Here is a 25433-nt window from a genome sequence, read left to right as displayed (position 1 = left end):
GTCGGTTGGGCATCCAACTTCGGCTCGGGTCATGATCACATGGTCCGTGAGTTCGAGCCCCACGTTGGGCTCTGTGCTGACAGATGAGAGCCTGCAGCCTGCTTCAGATTCTGTGTCTCCCTCTCTCTCTGCCCCTCCCCCACTCATGCTCTGTCTCTGTCTCAAAACTAAGAACATAAACATTAAAAAATAAAATGAATAAATAAAAATAAGGGTATTAAAAAGAAAGACATTTATTAAAAAGAAAGTCAATTATTCCAACAAAACCTCAGTAAAAAAAAATAATAAGGGGGAATAGGAGAAAAGATAATATGTAAGAGGAGAAATAAGCCTATTATCAAAACCAGAAGAATTCATATATAAATTTAGGAGATAGTATATGAAAACAGAAACAAAAAGCCAAACAAATCATAAGTAAATCAAATCAAAACAATTAATAAAGTAGCAATGAAAATAAATGGCATATTACATTAACTAATATATATTATATATCAGTATATATTTTATATAACATATATAAGATATTATACATAACATGTAAAATATATTAATATATAGCTATATATTAATATATTAATCAATATATATTAATTATCATGTTATGTTGGTATCAATTAATATATTGATATATATTAATTAATTTAATTAATATTTAAATTAATATTTAAAACACATTAACAATGTATGTATGATATGACTCCAATTTTACACAAAAAGGATGTTGACATGCTTTTTTTTTTTAATGTTTATTTTTGAGAGAGACAGAGACAGAATGCGAGTGGGTTAGGGGCGGAGAGAGAGGGAAACACAGAATCTGAAGCAGGCTCCAGGCTCTGAGCTGTCAGCACAGAGCCCGACACGGGGCTCGAACCCATGAGCCATGAGACCATGACCTAAGCTGAAGTCAGACGCTCAACCTACTGAGCCACCCAGGCGCCCCTCGACATACTTTTTAAGAATAATTCAAGAGCGATTAACTCTAGTGAAAGGGATTTTATATTTATTTTCCTTTTCCTTTTATAAATATTTTCTTAAAACTCTACATGAGTATTTTTCCCTTTTGTAATTGAAATAATTGTTCAGAAACATATTGTTAAAAGAAAGGCATTAAATCTAATTATTTTTTGTAGGATGCAAGTGTGGTACACATATTTAGTTTTCTTCCTAAAGGAAAATTCTAGTTTTCTTTTAGTTTATAGAAACACCATTTTGTTCTAGCAGCAAAGAATTGCAGGAAGATGGGCCCCTTCTTCAGTCCCAAAAGATGAGCCAAACTCAGCAATACCACCTCCCCACTTGTTATGGTCTGAATATCTGTGTCCCTCAAAATATGCATGTTGAAGCCCTAACCCCAAGGTGACAGTTTTTGGAGATCAGGCCTTTGGGAGGTAATTAGGGTAGATGAGATCATGAGGGTAGGTAGGGCCTATGGGATGGAATTAGCAGTTTAAAAAAATGTAAAAAAAAATTAAGTTCATTTATTTTTGAGAGAAAGAGACAGAGTGTGAACAGGAGAGGGGCAGAGAGAGAGGGAGACACAGAATCGGAAACAGGCTCCAGGCTCTGAGCTGTCAGCACAGAGCCCGACACCGGGCTCAAACCCACACAAGTAGTAAGATCATGGCCTGAGCTGAAGTCAGACACTTAACAGACTGAGCCACCCGGGCACCCCTAAAAATTTTTTTTAATGTTTATTTTTGAGAGAGAGAGACAAAGAGCACGCAAGTGGGGGTAGGGGCAGAGAGAGAGGGAGACACAGAATCTGATGCAGGCTCCAGGCCCTGAGCTGTCAGCACAGAGCCCCGTCGGGGGCTCGAACTCATGAACTGAGAGATCATGACCTGAGCTGAAGTTGGACACTCAACCAACTGAGCCACCCAGGCACTATGGAATTAGCAGTTTTCAATGAAAAGTAAGAGTCTCTATGTGCTTGCACTGAGTAAGGAAAGGACATAAGGACACAGCCATGAGTCACACTATCTGCAACCAGGAAGGAAGCCCTCCCCGGGAACTGAATTGGCCAGCACCTTGATCTTGGACTTCCAAGCCTCCAGAACTAGGAGAAATAAATTGTGTTGTTTAAGCCACCCAGTCTGTGGTATTTTATCACAGCAGCCAGACCTAAGATGCCACCTTAACATTAACGCCTAGTTTGGGGTGATAAGATACAGGATTGTGGTGGGTCACTGGGAAAAACCTTGCTCCCTGATAAGCAAAAGAGATACCAGTGACTAATATTTTTAAAAGCTAAACACATCATGATTAAATCACATGCAAGAATGTAAGGATGATGTAATATTACAATATCATCTATGCATAAATTAACATTAAATTAACATTAAAATAGTTATAAAAACCCTTATGATCATTTCAAAGATACAGAAACTATCTTCGATAAATTTCAGCAATTATATAAAAGAAAAACCCTTTGTAAATTAAGGATATATTGCTATTGTCCTCCAGTTATCCTATGCTTTCAATACAGTTCTAGTCAAAATCCCAAAAAGATTTTCCTGAAACTTGACAACTTATCCTAAAATCCCTATAGATGGTAAGAGACCAAGAATGTCAAAGAGGATGATAACAAATTGGTGAAACTCACCTTACCAAATATCAAGATTTTTAAAGCTACAACAATTAAGACAGTATGATACTGGCTCAGAGATAGATAAATCGACCAATAAGAAGGAATAGAGAGTCCAAAGTTACTATTTATAAACGGGACTGAATGGATGGCTCTCCATTTGGAACAGACCAAATTGAAGCCTTAACTCTCATCTTAAAAAATGAATTAGTGACTGAATAATTAATAATCTGTGGAACATCATAAGAAGAAAACATGTTCAAGAAAACTTAACATATCAGGATGAAAAAAACATTTCTGAAACTAATCAGGAATACACAAATCACAAAAAGAGATAACTAAAGAGATAACATAAAAAAAGATAACTATAATTGCTTAAAATTAAATTTAAAATTTCTATACATCAAAGGAAAAAAAAAAACTATGAAGACAAGTCACAAACTAGAAAATATCTTGAGTCCATATCCAGAAAATATGCATATCCAGAGTATACAACCATAAAGAATACCTATGCAACAATAAGAAAAGGACAACCCAATAGAAGAAATGGGCAAACACTAGTAATAAGCATAGCACAGAGGAAGAAACTTATCTGATTAAAAAACTATGGGAAAAAACTCATATGACTATAAGAGAAATGCAAAATTAAAACAAGGTATCATTTCATACCCTGAGGATTAGTACAATTTTGTCTGATACCACCGATGATGATTAGGATTTAGGAAACAAGAGTTCTCATTAGCTGCTGCTGACAGTATAAATATGCACATATTACTCTGGAAAGAAATTTGACAAACTCTACTGAAGTTGAAGCTACACCTCATTATTCAGCAATCCACCTCAGGTGAACTTTGGCACAGGTGCATAATAAACTCTACAGAATGATGCAGTATTGAAATGTAGAAACCTAACAGTCCCTCACTAAGAGAATGAATAAACACACTGGCTCATTCATGCAATGGGAATATGATACAGCAGGTAAGCAAATTTCCTCCAAGTGTTCCTGCTATCACAGGACATGCATTCCTGAAAATCTACCTGTTCTGCAAAATCACTCATTAAAAATAACAAGGTGTATGGGAAAAATAATGTTTAAAAGCCCATAAAAACCTATGCAATTTTGTAACCAGAGCACTTAATAATCATTCTAATAAAAAGTTATCAGCACAGTTAATTCTTAACCTTTGGAAGTGAAATACTGCAGTAAATATACTGCTGTTCTTTTAAAGAAAATGATGACAGGAGATGTTGTAAGGATTTACAAAGTAAGGTAACACTCCAAGAATTTTAAGAGCAAGTATGCAAGGGGAACAGGAGGAATGATAGTTTCTGCATCACTTCGAATTACTCTGTTGATATGCTGTGTTCGGTTGTGCTAGTATACTTTTCACTCAGCTGCTCTTACTTGGTGGCATAAAATTTTAACAACATGGGGCAAAAACGTATGAACCTCCTACTTACACTGATATCATTCCCCTATTTGTGAATTGAATATGAGCTAAAAGGCAGTGGAGAAACATGCCCTGTAACAGACTAGCCCAGGTATAAAGGTAACCTGAAGAACAATACCTATATTTTCATTATATATATACACATACACATTGCCATAAAATGTATGGATGCATGTATATGCACTACATTATTTGGGAATGATATATATAAACTATAGGATCCCAGTTACTTCTGGGAACGGAAGAATAGAAGGATGGAAAAGGAAGGAGGAGGTAGCTCTTCTAGTAAGGATTTGTTTATTTTTCTATAAGATCAGAAATTTATTTAAAAGAATACGATGTTATAACAAAACACCATTATTTATTAAATCTAGATAAATATATGCCTGTTTTATTTATTTTTAGAACGTTTATTTATGAAGGAGAGCAAGCAGAGGAGGGGCAGAAAGAGAGGGAGAGAGAGAATCCAAGCAGGCTCTGGGCTGTCAACACAGAGCCAGATATTGGGCTTGACCCCACTAACCATGAGGCCATGACCTGAGCTGAAACAAAGAATCAGATGCTTAACCGACTGAGCCACCCAGGTGCCCCAACATACCTATTTGATTATTTTCTATACTCAGTTTGCATAGTATTAAAATGTCCTCTGGAAGATTAAACTGGTATAAAGATAAAAATTAAAATCAACATTCTGGATATGAATTAATGGGAGAGATCAGTATCAACAGTTTCTAAACATATTGCCAAATTAAAATACTTAAAATTGTGTTACACTGGCTAAAAATTTCTCTAAAATATCTGGGTATTATGTATAATTGCAAACCAACCAACCAACAAGAATAATGCAATCAGTGGGAAATGGAATATTGCTTAGTAAACGTCTTCAAAAAAAGTTATATGGAAAATAGTTTTTTGAGATCTTTCCTTAATAGTATCCTCCCAAATGTTCTGAACCATTATTAAAGACTAATTAAATCAACCCCAGAAGAATAAGAAAAATTAAATCAGAATCTTGGAGGGTGAGGCTGAGGAATCAGTATTTTTTTTTAAGTTCCCCCGGTGATTTCAATTTGCAACCTGAGAACTATGACATTAGATGTTTCCATCCATTTCTAATATGTATCATGAATGGGTTTCAGAGGTTTCACATATTCTTTTTTTTTTTTTTTTAATATTTATTCATTTTTGAGAGTGAGAGAAACAGAGCATGAGCAGGGGAGGGGCAGAGAGAGAGGGAGACAGAATCAGAAGCAGGTTCTAGGCTCCGAGCTGTCAGCACAGGGCCCGATGCGGGGCTCGAACTCACAGACTGCGAGATCATGACCTGAGCCAAAGTCGGACACTCAACCGACTGAGCCACCCAGGCACCCCTCACACATTCTTTTCAAGTGTTCATGGAACAGTCTCCAGAACAGATCGCATGTTAGGCCACAATGTAGGTCTCACTAAATTTAAGAAGACTGAAATTATATCAAGCATCTTTTCTGAACACGATGGTATGAAACTAGAAATCAATTACAAGAAGAAAACTGGAAAACGCACACACACACTCACTCACCAACACATGAGGCTAACCACTATGTTGTTATGCAACCAATAGGTTAATGAAGAAATCAAAGATAACATCACAGAATACCCTGAGACAAATGGAAATGGAAACGCAATTTTCTAACATCTAGGAGATGCAGTGAAAACAGTTCTAAGAGGGAAGTTCATAGCAACACAGAACTAGTTCAAGAAAACAAGAAAAATAACAAATAACAACCTAACTTTTACACCTGAAGGAAACAGAAAAAGGACAAAGCCAGAAGTTAGTAGAAGAAAGGAAATAATAAAGATCAGAGTGGAAATGAATGAAGTAGACACTGAAAGGACAATAGAAAAAAGATCAATGAAACTAACAGCTGGTTCTTTGAAAAGATAAACAAAATTAATAAACCTCTAGCCAGACTCATCAATAAAAAAAGAGGACCCAAATAAAATCACAAATGAAAGAGAAGTTACCATCGATACCATGAAACACAAAGGGATCAAAACAAATTGGAATTATATCAACAAACTGGAAAATCTAGAAGAAGTAGATAAATTTCTAGAAACACACTATCTTCCAAGACTGAATCACAAAGAAACAGAAAATATTAATAGACTGGGGCACCTGAGTGGCTCAGTAGGATAAGCATCTGACTTCGGCTCAGCTCATGATCTCACGGTTCGTAGTTTCTAGCCCCACAGAGAGTTCTGTGCTGACAGCTCAGAGCCTGGAGCTGCTTCAGATTCTGTGTCTCCTTCTTTCTTTGCCCCTCCCCAATTTGCTCTCTGTCTCTGTCTCTGTCTCTCTCAAAATTAAATAAACATTGAAAAATATTTTAGAAAATATTGATAGACTGCAACTAATACAATTGACTAATTAATTCAAAAACTCTCATAAATAAATAAATAAATGTATGTATGTATGTATGTATGTATGTATGTATGTATGTATGTCCAGGACCAGACAGCTTCAAGTGCCTGACTTCTGATTTCAGCTCGGGTCACGATCTCATAGTTTGTGACTTCGAGCCGCTCATCGGGCTCTACACTGACGCTGTGGGGCTGCTTGGGATTGTCTCTCTCCTCCTGTCTCTGCCCCTCTCCTGCTCATTCACATGTTCTCTCTCTCTCAAAAAGATAAATAAAACTTAAAAAAAAAAATTAAGGAGAAAGGAATACTTCCAAAGTCATTTTTACAAAACCAGCATAGCTCTGACACCAAAACCAGAGAAAGACACCACAAAAAGAAAGACAATTTTAGGCTAATACATCCCTGGTGAATATAGATGCAAAAATCCTCAACAAAATATTAGCAAACTGAATGCAACAATGTGTTAAAAGGATCATATACCACAGTCAAGTGGGATTTATTCCAGCAGTGCATGGATGATTTAACATCCACAAATTAATCACCCTGAGAAACCACATTAACAAAACTAAGAACAAAAATCATGTCATCATCTCAATAGATTCAGAAAAAGAATTTGACAAAATTCAACATCCACATATGATAAAAAAAAATCTCAACAAAATAAGAAAAGAAGGAATGTGCCCCAACATAATTAGAAGGCATATATATGACAAACCTACAGCTAACATCATATTCAATGGTGGAAGGCTGAAAGCTTTTCCTATAACATCACAAACAAGACAAAGATGTCGACTTTTTTTTTCACCATTTTTAATATTGGAAGTCCTAGCCAGAGGAATTAGGCAAAAGAAAGAAATAAAAGACATCCAAATTGATAAGGAAAATGAAATTACGGATAACATGATACTATATATAGAAAATCCTAAAGATTCCACCAAAAAACTATTAGAACTAATAAATGAATTCAATAAAGTTGCAAGATACAAAATTAACAGAAATCAGTCATATTTTTATACACTAAGAATAAGCCATCAAAAAGAGAAATTAACAGTCCCATCAAAAAGAATAAAATACCTACGGGCATCTAGGTAGATCACTTGGTTGGGCTGTCAACTCTTGGTTTTGGGTTCAAGCCCAAACGGTTTGTGGATTCAAGCCCCACGCTGGGCTCCATGCTGTTGGCACAGAGCCTGCTTGGGATTCTCTCTCATTCCCTCTCTCTCTGCCCCCTGCCCCCACCACGCCCACTCTTTCTCTCAAAATGAATAAACTTAGAAAAAAATAAAAAAAAACCTTATGTATGCACTTCATTTGAAAAAAAAAAAAAAAAGAATAAAATACCTAGGAATAAATTTAACCAAAAATGTGAAAGACATATTCTTTGAAAACTGTAAGACACTGATGAAAAAAAAAGTTGAAGATGACACAAATAAATGCAAAGATACACCACATTCATAAATTGGAACAATACTGCTAAAATGCCCACAGCACCCAAAGCAATCTATGGATAAGTGCAATCCTCATCAAAACACCAATGGACATTTTTCACAAAAGTAGAAAAAAGAATCCAAAAAATTTGTATGAAACCACAAAACGTCACAAATAGCCAAAGGAATTGTGAGAAAGAACAAAGCAAGGGGTATCATGCTCCCTGATTTAAAATAATACCACAAAGCTACAGTAATCAAAACAGTATGCTAGTGGCTCAAACACACACACACACACACACACACACACACACACACACACACACACACATATAAATCAATGGAACAGAATGGAAAGCCCAGAAATAAATGGACACACATATGGCCAAATAATCTATGAAAAAAGAAGGCAAAGAGATACAATGGAGAAGATGTAGCCTTTTTAATAAATGTTCTGGGAAAACTGGATAGGTACATGCAAAAGAATGAAACTGGACCACTGTCTTATACCATATACAAAAATAAATTCAAAATGGATTAAGGACTTGAATGCGAGACCTGAAGCCATAAAACCACTAAAAGAAAACACAGGCAGTAAGCTCTTTGACATAGGTTTTACCTATATTTGTTGGACCAGTCTTCTTAGGTATAGGCAACAAATGTTAAAATAAACAAATGGAATTGCATTAAACTAAGGAGCGTTTGGACAGCAAAGGAAACCATCAATAAAATGAAAAGGCAACCTATGAATAGGAGAAGATATTTGCAAACAATATATGAAATAAGGAGGGCTAATAGTCAAAATATGTAAAGAACGTGAGCAACTTCATATCAAAAACAATTAGAAAACCCAACTAGAAAATGGGCAGAGGACTTGAATGGACATATTTCCAAAGAAGACATACAGATGGCCAGCAGGAGCACTAAAAGCTGTTCAATGTTCTATGCTCAATATGTAATCATCAGGGTAATGCAAGTCAAAACCAGAATGAGATATCACTTCATAACACCTGTGAGATCAGCTCTTCTTGAAAAGACAAAATATAAGAAGTGTAGGGAAGATCTGGAGAAAAGGAAACCCTCATAAGTGTTGCTAGGAATGTAAGTTGGTGCAGCCACTATGGAAAACAATATGGAGATTTCTCAAAAAATTGAAATTAGAACTGCCATATGATCCAGCAATTCCACTTCTAGGTATTTATCCAAAGAAAATTTTAAAAAATAATTTGAAGAGGTATAGATACCCATATGTTCATTGCAGCATTATTTACAATAGCCAAAATATGGACACAATTTGTGTCCATTGACAGAGCTCTGAGCTCTCAGAACAGAGCATGATGCACAACTCAAACCCACAAACTGCAAGATCATAAGCTGAGCTAAGGTCAGATCGACTGAGCCACCCAGGCTCCCCAAATATATATATGTATATGTGTATGTATATATGCATACATACACATATACATATATACATATATGTGTGTGTGTGTCTCAAAAATGAATAAACATTAAAAGAATTTTTAAAAAGTGCAACAGTGCCAGATTACTTAGGATCTTACAAAAGAGGAAGAACTTCAACTTTCACTAGGAATGAGGAGATGTTGAAGTGTTTGAGATAAGAAATGCCATGATCTGGCTGAATTTTAAAATTTTTTTTTTTTTTTTTTCAACGTTTTTAATTTATTTTTGGGACAGAGAGAGACAGAGCATGAACGGGGGAGGGGCAGAGAGAGGGAGACACAGAATTGGAAACAGGCTCCAGGCTCCGAGCTGTCAGCACAGAGCCCGACGCGGGGCTCGAACCCACGGACCGCGAGATCGTGACCTGGCTGAAGTCGGCCGCTTAACCGACTGCGCCACCCAGGCGCCCCAATCTGGCTGAATTTTAAAGAGATTGTCTGAGTTCCTAAATCAGGGGAGGGTGGTTAAAAAGAAAAAGACATATAATAATTAGGGCAATAAGAAAGAGGCAGAAGATGAGACAAGAAGGGTAGACCTGCTTACCTTCATTCATCAGATACTTAGTGAGTACACTATTAGCTACTGGTTAGGATAAAAAAAATTAGTTACCATGGGTTCTGCCCTCAAAGGAAATTTACAGAAGACAAAACATGAGCCAAAAATAACCATCATACACAGTAGAAAACAATGAGCAAAGGATAATTTTCCATCTTGGTTGACAAAGAGAATTAGGAAGTCTTCTTGAAGCAGTTGGCATTTTAGCTGGCCACAAAAATAAAAGTTCCTTGACGGCATGGGTTCTGCCTTTTCTAGACTGCTCAACTGCCAGCACCTAAACAGCATTTGGCACAGCGATCAATAGATATTCGTTACATAATGTGTGAAGGAACGTGTGTGTGTGTGTGTGTGTGTGTGTGTGTGTGTGTGTGTAGATATGTAGGAAGGAGGGCATTTGAGCAGAGGGTACAAGATAAGTGAAATCGCAACAATGAAAGGTTAGAGTTCAATTTGGTGGAAGGAAATGAGAATAGAGGGAGATGAAAGTAAACCTTAGAATAGGTTACATCACAGAAGACCTTGCTGGTCTGGTGGAGGTGCCATGGTTTTCTCTGAGCAGCGATAAGAGGGGAACTTTACTGGGAAGATGAATGTCATAATACTGATGGACGCTTGAGGCAAACAACCAAATGGTGGATGGAATCTAGAGACCAGTTTGGATTAATATTGTAAAAGCCCAGACAAAGGGTGATGAGGTCCCTTCATCGTTAGTACTTCCACCGTGCTGAGCAAATATTTCTAAGCCTTACCACGGACAGACATGTATTTACATGTCCTGCAATTACTTTGCTTGTTTATTTCCTTTTCTTCACTAGCAATAGAGCATATTTACCACTGGTGGTGTATACTTTTTTTTTAAGTTTATTTTGAGAGACAGAGAGAGAGAGAGAGAGAGAGAGAGAGAGAGAGGGTGACGGAGGGGGAGAGAGAGAGGGAGAGCGAGAATCCCAAGAGAGGAACAGAGAGCCTGACACAGGACTCGAACCCACGAACCGTGAGATCATGACCTGAGCCAAGATCAAGAGGCAGACGCTGAACCGACTGAGCCACCCCGGCACCCTAAGGCGGTGCACACTTCTAATTACCACGCTCACTGCTACTATTCCTTTGTCCCCTTATTACAGTAATAAAATGCCTCAAGTTTCAGCTAGACATAGAGCTACCAGTCGGAGACTGCAGTTCCCAGCCTCTCTTACAACTGGATATGGTCACAAAAGTAAGTTTTTGCAACCGATTTGAGCAGAAGTGACAAGTGTAACTTCTGGGACACACATTTCTGATGAAGCTGCTTGCTGTCCATTTCTTCCTGCCTCTTCTTCCAGGTGCTCCCCCACCCCCCTCACCATGCCTGAGGTAGGTGCTGGACATTATGCCCTTTTGTAGGTATATAGCTTTCTTAGCCCTTTTCCTGATGGAACGTGTGGGGGCCTGGGAGTTCCTGCAAGGGTCTGTTTTTCATAGGTTTTTGTAGAAAGGGAAAGTATAGGCCTATGACCAAATTCTGGCCAGTGGGATGTGAATGAAAGTGTGGTGTGGTGCCTGGGCCAGGCCTCCAAAAGGGAGCTTGCTGCTGCTTCTTTCTTTCTTTTTGAGGGTAGGGATTTGACCCTGATGGTGGTGACCCCACCTTGACCGAGGACATCATCCGACACGATACAAAGCAATATACAAGCAGTGCCCAACAAACTTGGACCTTTCTATGCAATAGAAACAACTTCCATTTTAGTTAAACTATTGTTATTGGGTCTCTGTTAAAGCAGCCAAGTCAATACCTTAATATATAATGCATAAATGTTGACCATTACCACTATGTGTTGAATGAATATATGATTGGTAAGTATAAAAGTCTCTACATATGTAACATTAAAGAATTATTTCTCCCATTCCCCTAAGCTTTGAACATAAAACATATGTCTGTTGAAAAGGAAAGCTACAGTATAAAGCTTAAGCTGAAGTCAATCTGTATCATCATAACTGGGGCCTATAGCCTAACTTGATTTATGATAAAGTGTATTAGCACAGAAGGCATCTATTGTCATTTGAGATTAAACCAATACAACACTGAACTACTGCTTTCTGGCTATAGATTCCAACATACCATGAAACAAGGCCTTTACAGGGAAAATGGAACATGAAATCTTCAAATTCTGTATCTCCTATCACTCTTTTCAGGCACACATAACAAGATGAATTTGATATTAGTCTCTGACTTCAGGAATTTTGTCATTGCTTGTTTCAAACAGAATGCAATAATAATTTCAGGGAAGTAAAGGAAGAAGCTTATTTGACATTGGGTCTTAAAAACCTAGCCATTTATGCTTATTATTACTTTATAAATTTTTTATTCATATATATGTATATATATATAGAGAGAGAGAGAGAGAAAGAGAATATGACTGTTCAGATAGGGATTTCTGTTTGCACAGCCCATCTGATCAAATCAATTTATGATCAAGTGTATATGTTACTAGAACATTCTCAAAGAAACACTGGGAATCTCCATAGACCTCTTTGGGGCGCAGTTGCATACATCTTTTGTGGAGGCGCACTGGAATGGTGACTCATTTAATTAGGAAGTTTCTGAAAGAGGCAATTGAAGGGAAGTCTCAATGCCAGAAAAATGATATAGGTGTCCACACTTGGACAGCAGTTGTAATCAAGAGAAGCTGGAGACTGGCATGTTATTTTCTGAATAGAAATAAACCTTAAGAAAGAGAGAGGGGTATTCTGACTTTTTAATGCCAAAAGGTTCACATTGCTGAAGACAGAAATGGTGAAAGGTAAATATTGGAGATAAAAATGAAAAGTTTCACTTCCTATACCCCTGAAGTTATTTTGTATAAACGGTATCTTTCTTTTATCAAGCCTTTATTATTGTGTGGTAGTTTTCCTCGGAGGACAAAGGACAGGGACTTTGTTTTGCTGATCCCAAATGTTCTTAGCTTAGCAAAAAAAAAAAAAAAAAGGAAAAGAGATGGAGTTTTTGGTTGAATGAATGAATATGTGGATAATATCTGCATTTATGAATTGTGATTTCTCACTAAATAAAGTGAAAGAAAGAATGACACATCCTGTTCTGAGGCTCTTAATGGAAATACAGATATAACACTAAGAGATTTTCTCTAAAAATGCAAAATAAGAGGATATTTAACTCATGTAGGTTGTTTATAAAGAAGGCTTCTTCATAATCAATTTTTTTTTTGCTATTTTAGTTTTATAAGCATATTTACTATATTGGGCAATACTGAAATACTTAATTTTCCAGGAACTATGACTTTAGGTATAAGGCTATGTTAAAAAATAAACATGATTATAAATAAAAATTTACAAACAAAAGAGAAAATGACCAATTTTTTATGTGTCTGTGAAAAAATATAACATTGAAAAAAATGACTGAGGCGCCTGGGTGGCTCAGTCGGTTGAGTGTCAGACTTTGGCTTAGGTCATGATCTCATGGTTCTTGGGTTCGAGCCCCACATCGGGCTCTGTGCTGACAGCTCAGAGCCTGGAACCTGCTTCTGATTCTGTCTCTCTCTCTCTCTCTCTCTCTCTCTGGCCCTCCCTTGCTCATGCTCTGTCTCTCTCTGTCTCTCAAAAATAAATTTTTTTTTAAAATGTAAAAAAAAATTTAAAAAAAAAGAAAAAAAATGACCAAGATTATAATTACAAATACTGTGTAGAAGAAAAAACAATTAATTAGCTTGAATGGTGATCGTATTCTATATTGGTGATAAATGCATCATCTGGACTCCCATGACCACCTATTCATGGGAAAAACATGTAAAAAAGATTGCAGGTTACAATAAGCAGGGATTTCATCTATTTTCATGAATTTTACCTGTTGTAAATCAAGTGACACACATTCCAATAAGCTAAATATCATTTTGTGTACTAATATGGCAATCTGACCTAGGGATCTAGAGGTAATCTGTTTCGTTCATGTATTTTAAGGATGCAGTTTAGGAATAAGGTATTAGGTTTCCAACATTTATATAAAAGAGATAATGTGATACTGGAAAACAACACTATTCATTTAACATAGTGAGCTGCTTGCTATACAATAAGTCAGATGCTCCCAGAGTGTAAATTATACAAATTTGAAAGCTGCATTTATTATTAATATCTCATTCCTAGACAGGGGCTTGCTTAGACTGTCAGTAGTAAAACCTGGCTTAGCATACCAAATTTAAAGCTGCTTAACAAGTATGAAAGTTTTTTTTAAAACCTTTCATGCATGTAGCTAATTCACTTGTGTGCATTTTAAACCCTGTCTTTCCCCTAATAGTATTGAGAATATTTTTACTATAGCAATTATAGAAATTAAATATGAATTGTAGTAATAGAAATACTTGAACTGAAGCTTGGATTGTTTAAATTTATCATTTAAAAGGTCTATCTGGAAATAGACTTCATATTAAATTGCCTATCAGTGCCCTTACAGGCTGAAATTATTTTGTAAGAGAGAGGGTTGTTAAAGTAAATGTATGGATATTCTAAAACTTCTTAGGTTGAATTGATGAGATTTCTTATTGTAGATGATTTAATGAGTTTATGTTTCTGGGTGCACGTCAGCACATGTCACATTTTGCAAGACTTTATGATTTCTCAGAACTCACCTTTTATAAGGTCCTTTGCTGAGGAGTGGGGCTAGATTAGGAATCAAATAGGGAAAGAGGGTCTTTTTTTTTTTTTTTTTTTTCCGTGTAAATAGTTTAGGAGTCATTTTGGATGGTCTAGAAACCATGGGTTATTAGGCAGGTGCTTATCAATGAGTATAGTACCTCACTTGCCCGAGATCCTTTCTAACGACCTAGCCTGGACCTGCACACTCTGGTGGGCACCATCTGCAGAGTAATTGCCATTTTTGCCAAAGACCACCCAGGACAGAGACTCAGAATCCATCACAGGGCCGGCCAGCATCTATAATCTGGTGTCCCCTGATTCGGAGCGACTGCATTCAATGCAAGAAGATCACTTACGACTGAGTTTTTCATCATGGCTTTGACTGTGAAGCCCTCAGAAACCAGGGAGTGAGGCTGGTGCACCGGGAGCGGCTGTTGTGCCAGCAGCTTGGTCCTCTTCGGCATCTTGTCTGGGCATTTGTTTAAGCTCAGGGTCTCTTTTTCTGCCACCATCTTCCTAGAAAATGTCTCGTTCTCATAAAACGTGTAGTAAAAGAAGCAGTGGGTTTTACGGATGTAAGAAGGAGTTCGGGAAAAAAAAAAATGTAAAAAGGCGCGATACTGGTAGAAATTCAACCCCTCGTAGCGCCCAGGTTGATCCAGATGTTTGGCAGCTCCTAGGTGAAGGGAGTTGAGGGGAGGGGAGGGGCGGGAAGAGCGAAGGACCGCGGCAAAAGCTGCAACAAGCTTCCAAAGGTAAGCCTCCCGGTTGCTAAGCGACGCGTCAACACTAAGGCCGAATGGCCCAGTTCCCCCGTGACGTACGTTTCCTGGGCCTGAATCCCGAATGGCGGCAGAAGGCCGGCGGCGGACTGCGGCCGGCGGCCGGCGGGAGAGGGGCGGGGTGAGGAGAAACTACGCGGTAAAACTACGACTCCCAGAAGGCCCCTGGTGCGCGCCGTCGGCGCGTGCGCATTCCGAAGGCCGGGCACAGGGGAGGCAAGTGCCGGAAGACTTACCCCCGGAGCCACACTGGCGGGAGGCACAGGCGGGTGCCGGTGTGCGCGGAGGCTCCTGCGTGCCTAGCAGTCTCCACCTGCCCAGTGACCATGATAGGTACGTGGGTGCCTGCCAGGTACAGCCTCTCTGCGCCGCCCCGCCGGGCCTCGGCGGACGGGGACCTCCAGGGTGTCCGCCGGTGTCAACTGTCAGTGGCAGGGCGGCAGTGTCCGCCCCTGCTCAGTCCGCGCGGCGGGCTTCCCGGTGCCCGCCGAGGACCAGGAGAATAAGTGTGTGTGTTCTAAGCCCCCACCCCGCCCGTGGTTTGACCGGCTTCCCGCTGGAGACAACTTCTCCGGGGACCCTGGTGTGCGCCTCTGCACCTCCCAAGGTGAAGGCTGGGTCGCGCGTCCCCACCGCGAGCGCACTGCCCAGCCAGACCTGTGGGGGTCGGTGTGCGGGCCCCTCTCGAGCGCCCGGCGTCTCCGTCCCTCCTGGCGCCTTGGTAGCTGTCTTCCAGTTAGGAACAGATTGGGACCCACCGTCTGTAGGACTCTCTATGGGGAAACCCTAGCGAAACATTAAACTCTAGGCTCAAAAGAAATCCCTGCGGATGGATTTAAACGTCTTTCTCCCTCCGGTCTTTCCTTTTAAATCTCTCATTGTAGTTCTGAGATGAAAGAATTAAGAGGAAACAATACCAAGGATTAATTCTTTTCAGAATGAATTCTTATTACTCAACACAAAATGACCTAGGTGCATTTCGGTGATTAAAGCTTTGGAAATGGTTCTTCTGTTTATAAACACTGTGATGTATAAGGTTAGCAAAGTTTCTCCCTTACAGGGTTGTTAAGCCAAAGTTGTGGGTTTTGGGTTTGGGGGTTTTGCTTTTGGGGTTTTTTTTTTAGCGGTAATCTCTGAAATTAGAGTTAATGCACAGTATGATTAGATACCGTTGTTATTTGGGGATTTGTTATGACAGAGACTTGCTCTAGATTGTGTATGGAAGATTTGGTGAGCCTCTTTGGGGATTATTTTTGATGGGCGCACTTACAAAATACTTTTGAGTACGACGAGTACATCTGAAGTCAAAAGTGGTCTGTCGAGAAAGATGAGCAGTGGATTTTTAAAATATGTAAGTTTGTATGCACTGATAAGCTCGTCTGAAGTCTTTTATTTAGGAAATTAATGTTAAAATGTAAAACATTCTACTTGCTGGGAGAATCATGCCAGTTAACTGACACTGTCTTTGCTGCAGTGATAAAACCTAAGGATGCTGTCCAATTTTTCTTACTTTTCGAGCACGTATGACTTCTGATGAATGACTTTTGAAAGTCATCCAATTAAGACATTTTTCTTAGAAATTTTTCATAAAATTTTATGAACCTTTTTTGAGCCTTTTTAGGTGACTGCTACGTAAAATCTACTTGTAAAAACAACTCTGAACTGATTCAGAAAACCAAGTAGAAGAAAATTTTCAAAATCTATCACGTCAGCATTTCACAGGGGGAAAAAGTCTATATTTTATTTTGAAGACAATTGTGCAAATCTTATTTTAATTTAATCTAGTGCATGGATACTTTTAAAAGAAACAAATTTGCAGTAAAGCAATATAAAGACAAGAACTTAAGATCTAAAAATCATTACTTAAATCCAGATTATTATCTGATAAATGACTATATAAAAACTTTGTTGGGATGAGCTATGTTTAGGTGGTTTAGTTTATTTGGGATCCAGGGACACAGAAGGAAAGAGTATGATCTTTGTATTTGATGATTAGACAGTTATTAGTAACTTGTAATTACATGGAGAATATAAGGTGGATTTTAGAAGATGCTTTTCTCATACTCCAGATATTGTTTTTCATAGTGCAAACAAATATGTATCACAACATAAATAGTGAAATCCCTGCCCCCTCCCAAGAAAAGTCCCTCACATGTAAAAACCATGTGGACAATATGCAGTAAATTATTTTATACAATTAGTTGCATTGCCTAATTCGGTCAGTGGGCACATTTTAATAAAAATCTTAATTGCCAATTTTGGATTTGGTTGTGTTGGAGTGTGGAAGGGAAGTGAAAGTGGAGGCGATTGAAAATATATCATGGAGTAATGGGTTTCCTGTTTCTGTGACCAAACTTTGGAACCAGGAAAGGTATTAGAGCCTTTTATACCCAGTGATAAGCTGGAGATCAAAATATACATCAATGTATTTCTGGGATTGTTTTTTTCTGTTAAAGACATTGTGGTACTCACAACTTGCCCCTTTCGTTCCTATGCTCTCTTTAATTGCTACACCTTCTTTACTACAAATTGTACTTTTCCACTTTATTTAAAGCTTGGCTTACTTTGAAGAAAAACAAAAAGAGGTAATTTGGTAAAATAGGAATAAAGGAGATTGACTGTTACCTTACTGCCAATAGAATTAGACTTTCTTTTACATTCTTAAAACCTAGGATTCCTTCTTGACACAGAGACTGTCTCAAAAGTACTCCTATTTCTCACTTGGATTATGACTGATAGGTTAAATGCCCTGACCCAGACAGCCATAGAAACATAGTTTAGTTGAAGTTGGCGTTGATGACTTTGAGAAGTTTGGAGAATGACATCAAGATAACGTAAAACGGAATTGAAAGGCCTAAGAAAATTCTACTTAGAAAAATGTAATTTTTGGCATCACGATTAAAAATATATTTCACCCTTTGAAAAGTTAGCAATTCCTTTTGTTTAAAATTGAAATTTAGTAGTGATATTTGCGGTATATTCTAACTCCTGTGGAACTGGATTTAGGTATTTCAGTAGTATCAGATATTAAAATGAACACATATGTATACAATAACGTTGCCAGTATTGAAATTCAAATTCAGTGTCTTACTCGTTAAAGAGATTTTTGATTTTAAAAAAAATAATAATTAGAACATAGTCACATCTGTACATTGTTTAACTTAATATCTCTTAGAAAACATACATGTCTGCCTGTGCAACTCCACCCCACAGTAATTCCTGTTACTCTTTTATTTTGTGGATGTACACGGATTATGCAAATACTCTTCAATAAATGAGCATTCATTAGGTTTACAGATTGCTATCATCAGAAATGTTTGTGTTCATATCTTTTTATTTGCATATGTAAGCAAATATGTAAAGTAAAAATCTTATTACAATTTCTGGGTGGATTTTCTAGTCAAAGGATTAGTAGATTTCGAATTTTTGTAGGTATTTCTAAATTTTTCTAAAATAAGTCACCCTATTTTACATTTCTATCCAATACAACAAGGTAGCAAACGTTGCCCTGCTCCTCAGGATTGAAGAATTTCAAAAAGACATCTTCCCCAAGACTGACCTTCTCAGGAGAACACCTACTGGGTTTTTACTCTCTCCCTCCCTTTTTCCATCCCTGCTCAGGTTTAGTTCTTTTGAACGGTGCACAACTGCACAACTGTTCTTGGTGCCTCTGCCATTGCTGGCAGTGTTTATAAGAATTCCCATTTCTCCCTTGTGTCCCATAAAATATTTCAAGTTTTGCCTTCATGATAAATGAAAACCAGTATATTTTAATTTTTAAAATGAATTTATAAGGAACCCCTCCCCTCACTTCTCATTTTCTATTGTTTTATTTTCATGAAAGCAGATCCAATAATTGAGCACTTGCTGTGTGCCCAGTGCCACTCCAGGTGCCAGGGATACACAAGTGAATAAAATAGAAAAAAAAAAACAAAACCAAACCAAAACAATGCTCTTTCTATCTTGAGTGTACACTCTCACTTTACTATTTTCCTATAAATCTATATATTTGTTTTAAAACTTACATGTGATGAATTTTAAAGTCTCAGAGTTTATATTTCTAGTTGAAGGTACTGTGTACTGGTACTTGCTTTGCCTTTTCAATACTTTTAGATAAAAAGTGACCCTACGTTGAAGTACTCAAGACAGGCTCTGCAAGCTTCTATTTACCATGAGGTACAATTGTGTCATAAAAGAAATTCTACTGAATCTTTGCATAGACGATTTTGTGTAATTATGTACAGTTTTTCTTTGGGTCCAAAGGCTCAGAAATGATGACCTTCTGCCCCTTTCAATTTTGGAACGATTTCTAAGGATTTTTTTGAAGTCCACATTTTTTTGAAACCTCAGAGCTTCATTGCTTGAAAATGATACAATGGAAGTACTTTGTGTTAAGATATGCAGATCCATTTCTACCTCCAAAGCTTCTTTGAAAAATGAGAGAGAAAAAAAAAAAAAAAAACTCCTTACTTCGAAATGCTTCATATTCATGAAAGCAGTTTCAATGCAGAATACTCTATTCTGTTAGCTTTTCGTTCTTTGATCAATGAGAATTGTTTCTTACCTGCTGTTTCTTCAGCCTTTAATTGTGGCCCAGCGCTTATTCAGTGTTTCTGTTTTAATTTGCATTTAATGAGCTCATTTTAAAGATTTCTTTGTAGTAACCTGAATGGTTTCTCTCTTAAGTTTTGTAAAATTAAAGAAGGAGATTTATGTGACAGTTGGCTGATTTGTGTTACAGTTCACCTTCCTGGATTATTTACTTCCCCCTATAGGGGAGAGGCTTGGTTAAAAAGAATTGCGGTGATATTATTACATTTCCCCCAGCACCGTATGTCCTAATTATCTGAGCCTTCTACCAGGTTTATTCCAGTATCTGTCTTCACTAAATGGAAACCTTTCTTCTAAATGGGTTAACAGGTATTTCAACTCACAATAATGATTTCTGTGTCAATTCTTTCCAAAACTAGATGGTACTAGGTGGTGGTATGCAGGGGAGGTCCAGGTCCGGGGCAAATGTGTGTATATTACCTGTGGGGAGGGGACGCAGGGAACTAGGAGACCGTCTCTCCCCGACGAGTTTGCGGTCTGCTTGGACCGATATGACCTGCATTTGGGGTACCGATTCCCGCCTCTCCCCAACAGAAGCAGAGTAATTACAAAGATATGTGTATATGTTAACGCAGACACGCTACACACATGCACACACATGCAGCAGCACGCCACAATTTTTCGTCTCTTTTGCTCGCATCATTAGTCTCTCGTCTTTGCACGTTATTCCTCGCTGCGGTGCGTCTGTGCATCCTGCAAGTTCCATTTCACAGGACACCAACTCTGTGTGAAGTTTTCCTTAAGATCCCCGCCTGTGTGTCAGCTCTCACACTTGTCAGTCTGGAGCCATCAGCTCCTCCTGTAGAATCAACCAAGACTTTAGCAACTGCTGTTGGTCACCTCCGAGTGTGGAAGGTGTACCGGAAGATAAAGGCTTTGCAATCCTCACTTGTGAGTGCCGTGATCGAGGTTTCTCCAGGAAGGCCCTGGAGGGGGCAGCTCGGAAGCCTGGTGGATCCGCTGTGTCCAGAGGCACTGAAGGACTAGTAGGAGTTCATCTAGCTAGATGGAGGGACAGACGTGAGCGGAGGCCCCGCAGGGAGAGGGAAGAGGGGGCTGAAGACCAAGCCGTGGGGCGGAGGGCGGGGGAGCAGGCTGGCACCAGGCTGGAAGGGCGTGGTCTGCAAGCGGGGTCACGGAGGCCAGCTTCGTACTGTAGTGCCCCACAGGGGTCAGTGAGCCACTGCTCGTGGAAGAGCCTTACGAGCGGATGACATTTCAGAAAGACGTCTGTGGCAGGAGTACAGTGCCCGCGAGCCCAGGGAACCGTTACTGGCTTCTGCTTTCTCCCAAGCAGGAGACCGTCTTGCACTAAGAGAGCCACAAGGTGGCTGCAGGGGAGGAGACATATTTTGCCAGCATGGCGCCTTTTTTGATGTCCTTAACTCCTCTCGGATAAAGGGCCATTTTTTCTAACACTAAAAATTGTTCTTATTTTTTTAGAATGTATTAAATGTCTCTCATTGACAGGAAGGTGGTTTTTTTGTTTTTGTTTTTGTTTTTTATGTTAGTAAAGCTTAACATTTTTTGTGTGTTCCAAAAATACCCTCTGTGTCCCTCTTTGATGTATGGTACATGATGCTTAGGTCTCTACTTATAGTTTCTTCTGTACATGGAGAGAACACTGTCGCTAAAGCTGAGGTCCTGAGTGACCTAGAATAGTGTACAGAGGGTTGGTTCCTTTTCCATATCTGCACAACTTAGACACCTGGCCAAGGATGGAGACCATCATCCTTGGACCAGTGTTTGTATTTTTTGATAGTATTGAGAGGTTCCTGATGATTTCTTCAATTTACTTTTCCTGTAAAACTTGCACAGGGTCCCTCATGATGAAGGTTAACATTAGAGCCCTTACCATTGGAAGAGAGAAAAAGCTTTATGTACAATATACAGCAACCTTACGCGTCCCTCAAACCCCTATCAACCCACCCTCATCAAATAAATGGGAAAAAAATAGTGATTAGGGAGCTAATATCAGTGTTCCAATTGGGGCAATTGAATTATCTACCTAATCGATGGATGTACCAGTCATTCCTCTTGTTAAACGTCTGTGGAATTTCAGTGCATAAACCAGGTGACCTTAGATGAAGCACTTTGTAACTAAGTAGTGATTTTGTAAGCTCCTTGTGCAGAGTAGATGCATTTTCCAGAACATGGAGAGATAAGACAGACACCTGAAGCTCGTTCTGTATGAATGGCACAAACAGGACTGAGGTAGTTTGCCTGGGGGGTTGGGGGTGGCGGTGTCCCAGCAGCTCCCAGCACTCCGCCCCCCCCCCCCCTTTCTTGGGTCTTATTGTTTTCCCTTTCCATGTTCCCTGAGTTTCTCAGAAGCTAGAATTCTAACATTTCATTCTCCAGCTTGAAGGAGCAGCTGCCGTGTGAATAATTAAGTGGGGAGCTCTTTCCCTACTTGCTGCTGGATCCCCCAGGGCTTGACTTGGTTGAGGGTCACAGTGAGGATGAGCCTGGGAACCTCCAGGGTCCCTCCCTGTGCCCTGTGCGGGGAGTGGTCTGCAGTAAACAGGCCCTGTTTCTGCATTTTGCTCTCTGAGGAATCGGGTCCTGGATCTGTTTCATTCCTTGATCCAGAGCTGCGGGGAGTGAGAACTTGTGGCCGGCTAGAGGATTGGGCAACAGTCCGGCACACCGCCTGCAGAAATAAAGGCTGAATAAAATTTCATGCTCTAGGTGCTTCTTTCTGCGTTTGAACTCTGGCGGGAGTTCAAGACGGAGTCCTTCCCAGCTCTGTGGTGTGTCCTTGTGGGGGGGGGGCGCGGGGTGAGAGGTACAGATTTAAATACAACTGAGGCAGCATTCCCTAAGCTGCTGCTCATCTGAGCTGGCCACCACAAACACCTGGAGCCTGCCCGAGGTAGGCCTTCCCCGTCTGCATAACTATGGGTGACAATATGGAAACATGATTTCCAATGAAGATGCCTGAGATCATAGTATTGGATAGGAATTGCATATGTTTTACTGTGCAATTTAGACGTACTTATTGGATACAAACAGGAATGTGTAGTGGAGATCTGATACTTGCTTCCCACTCTACAGTTAGGAATTGGTGAGATGCCCAGCCTTTGGATTTCTTCCTGTGCTGTGGTCCTCTCTGGAGCCTTCTTGGTCTTCACTGTCCATTTTTAGGTATGTGTGTTGCACCTGCAGTTTCTCACTACATGCAGAGTTTCTGTCAAATGTATTGGTGTTTTTTCATCGGCTTGATTCCAAAGAATTCACCAAACAGTCTTATTCTCAGTGTCTGATGATCTCAGGCCGGGTGTATGTGCTCGCCTTTATACCCTGGCTGCTTCTGGACACTGCAACACTGCCACACATTTTATAGTTTTACTTTTTTTTTTTTGGGGGGGGGAATTATGGAATAATTTTTATTTGGAACCTAACATATGGGGAACTTCTCTGTTGGGTCCAGTCACTATTATCACAATTCTTTGTGTATAAATTGATTAAAAATCCTGTCTGGATTTTATCATTTTATGGCCAACAGAATACAAGTTATGCTGGTAAAGTTGCTCAGAGATTAATAGGTGATGCCATTTGAGGTCAGATTTCTGAAGGTGATATGACTTTTTTTTTGTCTTCAAGCAATGATGATGATTAGAATATTACATTATGACCTGAGCCTGATGAGTATATGTGAATTCTTTAATAGTTCAGAAAGATTAAAAAAAAAATAATGTAAGAGCTTAGTTACCATAACTGAAAACTAGATAGCATTCTATATGTAACAATTTCAGAAAGTATCCCCCCAAATTATTATCTTTGGATTTGTGGGACTCTTTTGCATAGTAGTTTTCTATGTTTTTCAGGTGGTCAACATTAAGCTTATAATATACTGCAAATACAGAAATGCAATAAATGTTATAAACACAGTGGTAAGGGTTAGACAGATGCATCACCGTTGTAATATATGTAGAACTGATTGTATTTCTGTGACAAATTATGTCAGATAAGTCACTAGTCATAGCATTCAGTAATCTCATGTTCTGATCATAGAAGTAGTGTTTTCTGGAAGACAGAGATTAGCACCATCATTTCACTACTTTTTATACACTTTTGAGGCATGACTCAGTCCTTGTATTAGTTTCCTGTTTGCTGCTGTAGCAAATTATCACACGTCTGGTGGCTTAAAACAACACGGATTTATTCTCTTACAGTTCTGGAGGGCACAAATCCAACCTGAGTTTCAAGGGGCTGAAGTCAGGCGTTAGCAGAACAGCCTCCCACAGCCCTGGCAAAGATTCCTCTTGGACCTGCAGGCTCCTTCCTGGCTCCTGGCTGCCTCACTCCAGTCTCGCTTTCTGCAGCCACATCACGTCTCCTTCTCTGTGGTCATATCTCCTCTGCCTCCCTCTCATAAGGACACCTGTGATTACATTCCCAAGATCCTTACACTCTCAGGATGTGTAATTTAATTGCATCTGCAAAGTCCATTTGGCCATACAGTCACATTCCCAGGTTTCAGGGACTAGGACTTGGCCATCTTGAGGCGATCCTTTTCAGCTACCACCATTACCATTAAGGCTTTCCCCATTTGACAGCTGGTTTTGAAGTGTCTTATTATGAACTAAGGAAAGCAGATAGAGGGCGTTGGGTTGACAGTGATACTACTTGATTTTGTCTTTCTGAGGTCATTTAGAGGCAACGTAGTAATGTCACATGTGAGGAATCTAATATTTATTTTGTGGACTAGTTGATGAGGCTGGCCAAGGACATAACTCACTTTTCAAGGTAGTTTTCTCAGGTGGCAAAAGAACATGTGGCTACACTCCAGGACTGAAACAGTGAATTACAGCTGGGTTATTTGCTGTACAGGCGCTCATTTGTATCCTGTAGAGCAGGGGAAGCTTTGTTATGCTGTTGACAGGAAATATGACTTCACACAACAACACATGATCAGGCAAAGCAGGAGCAAATAACCATTTACTATACATTTTTATTTCTTATTTGCCATTTCACTATGAATGTCAGACACCGAATGCTCCTGTGCAATGATTGAACATTGCACTGCCCTTCCTAAATAATAACTAACCTGGCTTGGTTGAAAATTACACAGAAGTTTTATTTATTTATTTTGTAAAATAATTTTTAAAATTTTTACTACTTGTTATTTTTTGAGAGAGAAAGACAAAGGATCTGAAGTGGGCTCTGTGCTGACCAGCAGAGAACCCGATGTGGGGCTCGAAGTCACAAACTGTGAGACTGTGACCTGCGCTGAAGTCAGATGCTTAATTGACTGAGCCACCCGGGTGCCCGCACAGTTAGAAGTTTTAAGTAAATTCTAGTAAAGTGACGAAGGACAAAAAGAATGAAATTATGGAGCTTGATTTGCTTCATTTTTTAATCAATATGTCAGTATAGAATTTGGTTTCATGAGGCAGTTTTAGCTGAAATATTTGGAAGATACTCAATTACACATTGTACATTAGGAGAAACTCTAAGGGAAATATGGGACACATTTTTAAAATAGATGTAGAAATAGATTTGCAAGAAAAAAAGTTTATTTGGATTGGA

At 39.0% G+C, this 25433-nt stretch overlaps 2 protein-coding genes across 3 annotated transcripts in view; one reads left to right on the top strand and one right to left on the bottom strand.

Moving 5' to 3' along the window:
• The window catches only part of PACRG (parkin coregulated), a 511166-nt gene extending 495799 nt beyond the window's left edge, over positions 1-15367 (bottom strand). Inside the window, exon 1 of the mRNA XM_058736214.1 lies at positions 14862-15367. Within this exon, the coding sequence (XP_058592197.1) occupies positions 14862-15017 (156 nt within the window). The 5' untranslated portion in view covers positions 15018-15367. The remainder of the gene's footprint in view (positions 1-14861) is intronic.
• A 123-nt stretch (positions 15368-15490) lies between these two features.
• Positions 15491-25433, top strand: part of PRKN (parkin RBR E3 ubiquitin protein ligase) — a 1360952-nt gene continuing 1351009 nt past the window's right edge. Inside the window, exon 1 of one of the 2 annotated variants that reach the window (XM_058736213.1) lies at positions 15491-15620. In XM_058736213.1, coding sequence (XP_058592196.1) covers positions 15614-15620 — 7 coding nt within the window. In that variant the 5' untranslated portion in view covers positions 15491-15613. The remainder of the gene's footprint in view (positions 15621-25433) is intronic. The other variant, XM_058736212.1, reaches the window with a different exon arrangement.

This window comes from Neofelis nebulosa, chromosome 6 (assembly GCF_028018385.1).
Source record: "Neofelis nebulosa isolate mNeoNeb1 chromosome 6, mNeoNeb1.pri, whole genome shotgun sequence".
In the NCBI taxonomy this organism is placed as follows: Eukaryota; Metazoa; Chordata; class Mammalia; order Carnivora; family Felidae; genus Neofelis; species Neofelis nebulosa.
This window is presented reverse-complemented; position numbering and strand designations above follow the sequence as displayed.